This window comes from Malurus melanocephalus, unplaced genomic scaffold, assembly GCF_030028575.1.
Source record: "Malurus melanocephalus ecotype Western Australia unplaced genomic scaffold, MMel_1.1 scaffold_707, whole genome shotgun sequence".
NCBI lineage: Eukaryota > Metazoa > Chordata > Aves > Passeriformes > Maluridae > Malurus > Malurus melanocephalus.
In genome coordinates this window covers 67649-76120 of record NW_026623939.1, presented here as the reverse complement: position 1 = coordinate 76120, position 8472 = coordinate 67649, and the positions used below count along the sequence as shown (strand labels likewise).

Sequence of the window (8472 nt, the reverse complement as noted above, 5' to 3'; positions counted from 1 at the left end):
TTGCGGGGCTCCCCTCTTCTCCTCTCTCTCTTGCGGGGCTCCCCTCCTCCTCTCCTCTCTCTTGCGGGGCTCCCCTCTCCTCTCTCCGGGCGGGCTCTCCGGGGAGCAGGCGCTCGGCAGCGCTATTTCTATGGCTTTGGCTGCTCAAGGCGGTTTCCCCGCTGAGGGATCACCCCCAGAGCCGCTGAGGGGACCCTTCGGGGACAGGCGCACGGAGTTTTTTGGGTGTTGAGTCAAATGATGTGTCTTATAGGGGAAAGTTGCTGTAGCAGGGTAACGCACCTCGTCGTGACCAAGGTGAGGGTGTGTAGCTCTTGCTCTTTTTGCCTCTGATTTGGATGTTGTGTCGAATACTCTTTACGCTCGGTATTATAGTTAGTGTTTCCTGCCTTGGTAGTGGTTTTCTTCCCCAGGTGTGAGCATCTTCAGGTGTCAGATCTTGTGGATGGAATGGTTGACAGTGAAACAAGAGGCATGTGAGCTGTTAGCATCCCAAATACACCGGAGTCGCTAGGAACCTGTTGTCACTAACAGAAACCTTGCCGAGCAGGCAAATGCAAATGATTTGGGGGTGGGAGGCTTTGGCAGTTGACGGCCTGAGAATTAAACTCTCYGCTGAACTGGAAATGAAATACTTCGTCTTCTTCCCTCCAAGGGCAGCAGTGTGCATTATTCTCCTAGGTGAGGGTCACCAAGCAGAACCAAGTGTGTGTGGTGGGGTTGGAAGCACTGCTCCAAGTCCTTTCTAGTCACTGGGTGAGTGAGCTGTGTGTGTTATCCTGGCTGTGGAGGGGGCTACAAATGGGAAGGAGGAGAGGAAACAGAGAGCRCTTGCAGCTTGAGTTAGAAGTCATGGGAAGACTTGTGTTCTTTAGTGACCTGAAGGATTTAATGGATAAGTTTACAAAGGAAATGTACTTCAGTGTGCTTGAATGGTCTGACAGCAAGTGCTGGCAGGCTTGATGCTTTTGTGTTTATGCTGTGTTGGAGCATTAAGGATTGAGCTTGAAGAACCTCTTGATTTATCCTAGATTAATCATCTTGCAAATCACAGGTTTGTTTGGTGCCTGCYGGTGCTGATGTGATCCATGGCAGCACAGTTTGTAATGCAGCAGCTCATGCTGAAGGACAGAAGCTCCTTCCCCAGGAGCGTTTTGACCTCACTGTGTACTTAATCTAGGATTTGACTCTCTTCCGAGGAGCTGGCAGGTTAAATGAGTTGCTCAAAAAAGAAAAGCTGCAAAAGGGGAAGCCTGAGATGATGATAGCTCTTCTTTGAAATTTGCTTTAAAAATGTTCCATGCACTGTGTTGTTGCTTGTTAGGAAACCATAGGGTTCAGTTTTTCATTCTTGCTAGTCAAGAGTTAATTTGCTTAAGTTTGACTAGTCTGACCTTGGCAGCTGCAGTCTTCAGGAGAACTTGGGGCAGAAGAAGGTGAGGCCTCCATTAGTCTGTAGCTGTCAGGAAGCACCTGGCTACACAGAAACCTGGAACACTTAAAAAAAAAAAAAAAAAAGAAAAGGGTATTAATACCAGTTGGAGCTGCGGGGCTGTAGAACACCTGTAAGTATCTACGTGCTATGAAAAACAAGGGACTTAAGGAGTCTTGTCACAGCTAATCACATCATTCTCTTGTGCTTAAMATGTTCAGACAAGGATGTGACCAAGTCTGGTTAGTGAGATTCTCAGTGTTAAATGAGTACCATGAACTTGATACACATCATCTGAATTTATCCCAGCTCYTGCAAGCTTGTTTGCCCTTCACAARTGAGCATAACTTGGGGCARGTATGATTATTTCCAGAAAGGTAGCTTGGTTAGGCAGTGTCTGTGAAGAAGGGTGAAGAGTTGCTTACAGACTGGAGTACCTGTTGAATGTTGTTACCTGACTTTGCAGCTGGAATTCTSTCCAGGATGCTGAAGTGTTGCAGCTTTTTGCAGGAGCAAGATGTACTTGGCCTTTGTCCTGTGAGAGATGGATGCTGGATGGTCTAGAAAGGAAAGACTTCCATGAAAAGGAGGAAATCTTGTATCTCTGGCATAATTTAAGAGTTATCAGTGGACTGTATGTCTAAATTCTGAAACTAACACCTGAGCATTTTCTACTGTTGTGTTAGTTGGAGACTGCAATTTAAGTTTTTATGCGTCATGAAACAACTTCAAAGTTTAACTTTTAGAAGTTCTTTGCAACTCATCTCACTTCACCTGGTGCTGCTGATGACTTTAAACTTAGGTAAAGCTTATGTGTTATCTTTGGTAGTTTCCATTTAACACAAACTGCTTTCCTGAAGTAGCTCTGTCTCACAAAAATAAAAGAGCTATGGCAACTAAATCTTTTTTTTTTGCCTGTACCAATAGAGAGGTTGTGTCTCATTTCAGGTGAAAGGATTGCTGATAAACATTAATATGTGGAATTATTTTTTCTAGTTTGTGTCTGTGTGCAAATAGAAAAAGAGAGCCTTGGAATAGATGTAGGAAGCACAAACAGGAAGCCTGACTTGTCTTTTTCTGTTTACATTCTACCTCTGTACAGTTTCTTTGGAGAAAAAAAAGCCCTAGGATGGCAGACAAAGGAAGTAGCAGAGCAGACTCCATGTCCTGCAGTGTCCTGAACTGGGAGCAGGTCAGCCGTTTGCATGAGGTCCTTACAGAGGTGGTTCCGATCCACGGGCGAGGGAAYTTCCCAACACTGAAGATAACTCTGAAGGACATTGTTCAGACAGTTCGGAGCCGGCTGAGCGAAGCAGGAATTGTGGTACACGACGTCCGTCTGAACGGYTCTGCAGCTGGCCACGTCCTGGTCAAGGATAATGGCTTGGGATGCAAAGATCTGGATCTCATTTTTCAAGTTTCTCTTCCAAGTGAGGCGGAGTTTCAGTTAGTTCGAGATGTGGTCTTGCGATCGCTCTTGAATTTCTTGCCGGAAGGAGTAAGCAAGCTGAAAATCAGTCCTGTGACACTGAAGGAAGCCTACATCCAAAAGCTGGTCAAGGTGTACACGGAGACTGACCGCTGGAGCTTGATATCGCTTTCCAACAAGCACGGCAAAAAYGTGGAGCTTAAGTTTGTAGAGCGCATACGACGACAATTTGAGTTCAGTGTGGACTCATTCCAAATCATACTGGATTCCCTGCTCTTTTACTATGACTACTCTGAAACCCCCATGTCGGAGCACTTCCATCCAACTGTGATTGGGGAGAGCATGTATGGAGACTTTGAGGCAGCTTTTGATCACCTCCAGAACAAGCTGATAGCTACCAAAAATCCTGAAGAGATCCGAGGTGGTGGGCTTCTGAAGTACAGTAACCTCTTAGTCCGAGAYTTCAAGCCAATGGATAAGGATGAGATCAAAACGTTGGAGCGCTACATGTGCTCCCGATTCTTCATAGACTTCCCAGACATCCTGGATCAGCAGCGCAAGCTAGAGACCTACCTCCAGAACCACTTCTCCAAAGAAGAGAGGAGCAAGTACGACTACCTCATGATTCTGCGCAGGGTGGTGAACGAAAGTACCGTCTGCCTCATGGGACACGAGCGAAGGCAGACCCTCAATTTGATTTCTCTGCTAGCACTCAAGGTGCTGGCAGAACAGAATGTCATCCCCAATGCCACTAATGTGACCTGTTACTACCAGCCAGCACCTTATGTCAGTGATGCAAACTTCAGCAACTACTACCTTGCAAGTGCCCCTGTGCTGTACAGCCAGTCCTACCCCACTTGGTTGCCTTGCAATTGATGGCTTCCCTCGAGTGTTCCTGAGTGGAGGCTACTGAAAGCCAAGATGCTGAGGGTATATATAATAGTAATAACTGTCAGTTGGATGTCCTCTAATGGAAACATGACTGTATCAGACTGATTTCCTGGTGTGCAGTGGGATTATGCAGCCAGGTGACCTGCTATGAACCTTTCAGTGTATCTCTACAAATGCCAAAAAGCCTTATTACCTCTTCGTTGGGAGAAGAGAACCAGCAGCGAAATGTTTAGAGGAGAAGTTAAGAAACTTTGTACTAGTTCTGGAAGTGGCTGTTAACGTGTGATCTAAATGGAGTATTCAGTAAACTGTTGGTTAATAGACTGTAAAATGCCTTAAGCAGAAGCTGCTTCTGGAGTAGCAGGAGAGCTCTGCTTTCTGTTCCCTAACCTCCTTACTCTTCCTCAGTCCAAGTTCTGGCCAAATTTCTATTGAACTACTTGTGCTAAGAGTGAGCTCATGTTATGCTTGGGTTGCTTTTACTGTGTGGCTGTGTAGAGCTGCTAACAGTATGGATACTGTCTGTCTTGTAGAGGACATACACATTGTTTCCTGTAGTGCCTGTGGATGTGTGATTCTGCCTCAAATTCCAGATTARTTTCTAGGAAGTTTAAGGCAGATTAGTAAATCTATCCATAAAGCATAAGCTGGTTAAATTTTTCTTGAGTGCAAAAACTTGGAAGATGGCATCTCTAAACACACACCAAAACAAAATCTAAAACTTGGTAATATGAAATGTCTTTGAAATGAGGAATTGAAGCTTTAAATAGAATTGGAGCCACAGTTTGAATACTTAACTTGGAAAAATATTCCTGAGTCCAGCATTAAGGTAAAGCCTTTCTGACTGTATCTTTGTGGCAGTCCATAACAATCTTTCAAAACAWTTTTGGCACAGCTGGAAAGTAGCACAGCTCTTACATTGGGGTTTGTCCCAATTTCCTTCCTCACAGGTCCACAACAAACCAAAAAAAACAACCTCTAAGCAAAAACCCCAAGGCACTTTAAATTGCAAGATTATATGTGCACTCCTACCACAGTATGAATTCTGAAAATGCCTCCTAAAATGAATTTCTTATTGTRCAGCTTCAGGCAGGTCCTGAAGGTTTGTCTTTCTGTCATCACTGAAGGGTTGAGCTTACTGGGTTATCACTATCACCTGGTCACTGTATGARATGGCATTTTGAGTGGTTAGAGTAAAATTCTTCCTTTTTACTGTTCTTGACCCTCACTTGAAGAGGTCTACAATCCCTACAAGCTCTCCACAAAAGCTCTATGTGTTGAAAGTCTGGGCCTGTGTTCAGAATAGCCTCTGGAAGAGTGTGCTCTCTCTTGGATGTGAGKGGCTAATTTTCCTGAAGGGTATGTGCTGAACATGCTGCTTTGAGACTCCTGGGCTTTATAAGGAAGGTTAAAAAAATCCTCATTTCTATAGTGGTATTAGAAACTGGTATATTAACTGGATCATTGTCACTGAATTGCAATAGTAAAATACAYATAGCAAGTGATCTTGAGTTTCCTTTGCTTAACCAGAGATGTAGAYTAGAAAGGCAAATCTTAGAGCTATTTATTATGTGCTGGTGCAGCGTTTGAGAATCCTTGTTCGTTGAATCTTTTTTTATTCCTTCTATTATTATTTATTACTGTTTCTGCAAGATTGTGAGACCAAAATGCCTGATCCAAGAAATTGTTAAAGCTTAGAAGGTAAAGCAGAAAGCAGGTGGAACATCAGTGTTCAAGGTGGAAAACAGCAGCAGTGCAGCACTTTAATGATWGTAAAAATTGCCTATTCCTCATAAGACCAAAAGCAATTCTTTCCACTTTTTGTAACTACTTCATAAAGACTGTCTCAGCAKTGAAGCTACTTCTCTTGTCAGACTTCTTTGTTTAGCTTAGGAAGGCAGGGAGGGATACAAAGTGGACTGTATGTAGCCAAGCATGCTTTAGCTTAATTTCCTGAACAGTTTTGATAGCAACTTCGGTAGCAAAAAGACAAATAATTTGGTGGAAATTACACATTGTGGGATTTTTTCATTGAAGGCTTCCTGATTAGTCAGCCAATGTAGCTAAACTTGAACTCAAACCCAGAGCTTTYCATTAACTGTGGCTTGGGTTTGGTGTGGTTTACAGACAAGACATCTGTCATCAAAGACTTTGACTTTTTAAAAACCAGCATGATGCCAGCGTTGTCATGTGTGTTAAACTTAGTGCAAGCTYACTGCTGGAATGCAATCCCAGGCAAGAATAACTCCTGCATGCAAAGCAATACTTGGCCTAGTATTGAGTATCACTAGAAAGAGGACTTAAGAGTTTGTTATTGCTGTAATCTCTTGCACAGATGGTTTTTGAAGCCAGCCTATGTTACAGCCATTGCAGAAGTAAACCATTGCCTAGAGTCTCTGGTTTTTGTGATGTTATGGCTGATCTTTAGGAGCTGTTCTTGTGCATTGGCTCACGTGGAAGAAGTGCTGAGATACTTGGGAGGAGTCCTCACACGCTGGAAACACAGACTTGTTTTGCTGGTCTTTAATGCCTTGGCTGCTGAACATCAGGCCAGGTGCATCTCCTGGAAAAGGAAATTCTAGAGAAGTAAAAAAAAAAAGCTGAAATGGATTCCTGGTGAGATAGAGCTATGGAGAAGTTAAGCTTCCTGCCATAAGTRTTGTGCTTTTGTTAGAGTAACTTGATGCTGAGGCCTCTGAGGAAGCTCCACACTGAATGAACAGCAGAGTGCCTCGGTTTTGAACTTTGCAGGACTCTGTGTTCCCTGAGATGCTGTGGCACAYGGGCAGTACTGGTGCTTTGTAGCCTGGCTTTTAGACACTAAACTCTCACATGGTTAAATTGTATCCTGAAGCTGCATGCTGTCTGCTTCATTGGCCCTGGAGTACCAAGGATTGCTGGGGCACTCCGGGTCCCATTGCCTTCAAAATAATCCTGGCTTGGCAGGTAAAGCTGGTGTACTTGGTAGCTTTTCATCACTGTGTTACAAGCAGTCTACCCCTTTCTGTTCTGGGTTGATGGTGCAAGTGGCACTGGCTTAATTTGCTGTGTGTTAACTGGCCTGAGTTCAGGTTTATGGTGATCCCTATAGCAAGGGGTAAWTTGAACACTAGGTGAGAGTGATGAGCCTAGGCCAAGTCTAGGATGCCTGCTTGATTCAGTCACCCCCCAGCACTAGCAATGCCTCTGCAATCCTGTTCTAACCTCTGTTGCCCCCTTGTGTGTCATGTGGAGGTTAGAGAGAGACACTGCTTATTTCAGACTTTTACCTGATACATTCCCCCTGGGCACTGTCATTAAAACAAAGCTGCAGTAACACTCAGTACATCATTCCTCAGGATCAAGCTTCTACTAACTAGGCTGTGGTATAAAATATTTGTTTTCCATGTGTAGCTTATAAACACTGCTGGACAAAGCCAGTCTGAGGTTAAGTACCTGTTGACAACATTATTGCCAAGCTCTCCCTTACTTGCAGTTTATTGCTGTGACTTCCTCACTGTGAGGTAGACATCCTAGACTTATTTRATAGAGATGCTACCAAGGAGACCTGGTAGAAAACTGGGTTTTAGTCACTTTGGTAAAATCCCTGTGGATCACCACGGTCACTGTGACAAGTTGTAAGCTAAAGCATAGTTTGTGCTTCCTCTGTTCAGGATTTAATCATTGCTGTGTTTGTCCTCAGCTCAGTCAGCCAGTCACTAAGCTGGAGGTCAAAGACTACTGCTTGCTTCTGAGTAGCCATTTTTCAAAAGATCCTCATGCTTTCCCATTAATCATCTCCTCTACAAAGCAGTAGGCAGTATTTAAATCTAGCCCAAATACCTAAAGCTTTTTACTGAAACTTGAAGATACATATTTTGGACTTGAGTCCTGGGGTTGAGCATTTGGTACGTGCCTAACTTTGTGGGTTCCCGGTTGCTAGAATAACCACTGATGTCAATAGTGATCTCTGCTTGTTGCTATATGAGTAGCAGGGAAAAGGCCTCTTGGAAGAGAACCTGGACAAATTGCCTTAATTCTAAGCTGTCAGTGTACTGGGGTATTTGTTTCCTATTCCTTTCACTCAGCTTGGCCAGGATTCTGTAATTGTTGGGCACAGGAATAAGCAGTAAGTTGACCACAGCCACTGGCAACTTGGTCTAATTTGGGCATTGGGAGAGCCAAATGAATAATGAAACTTCTAGCCTTCACGTCTAAGTCTTTCTCAATTGTTTCTTGAATACAATTAAGTGTMTTTCATGAATGTTCTTTAATTTCAGTGAAGCTAGGTTTAGAGTGGGATGTTGATCTGTAGTAGAAACTTTGTGGGGAATGGCTGGAGCACTCTGCTTTTTCTCACTGATGTATCTGGATTGGGCTTGTCTCTCTGAATAAAATTGCACTTTCCATTGAAATTTAAAAGGCCTTTTTTCCTATGTTTATCTCATGATTTTTCACTATTAAAAGAAAGCAGCTCTTAGGAAATCAGTCATCTCTTTGAAAGAAGTGATTTTTTTTTTTCTCCCCTCCCCCCCTTATCCCCTTTAAGCTGGCAAAACAAGGTACTGGAAATATTTGGATTTGTGATGAGCCCAAATGRAAGTCACAGTCACTTTGTCTCCTGTTCTGCACTGTGGTGTTCACTTGTCATTTTTGGAAATTGGGGTTTGGACCTTAATGATGCTTACATTCTTGTGCAAATAAACTTATGCTAAACAACCCTTGCCTCAAGGAATTTTTT

At 43.5% G+C, this 8472-nt stretch overlaps 1 protein-coding gene across 1 annotated transcript in view; it reads left to right on the top strand.

The window, feature by feature from the left end:
• The window catches only part of TENT5C (terminal nucleotidyltransferase 5C), a 7190-nt gene extending 1051 nt beyond the window's left edge, over positions 1-6139 (top strand). The window contains exon 2 of the mRNA XM_057384412.1: positions 2535-6139. Coding sequence (XP_057240395.1) covers positions 2562-3737 — 1176 coding nt within the window. The 5' untranslated portion in view covers positions 2535-2561 and the 3' untranslated portion in view covers positions 3738-6139. The remainder of the gene's footprint in view (positions 1-2534) is intronic.
• The last annotated feature ends 2333 nt before the right edge of the window (positions 6140-8472 follow it).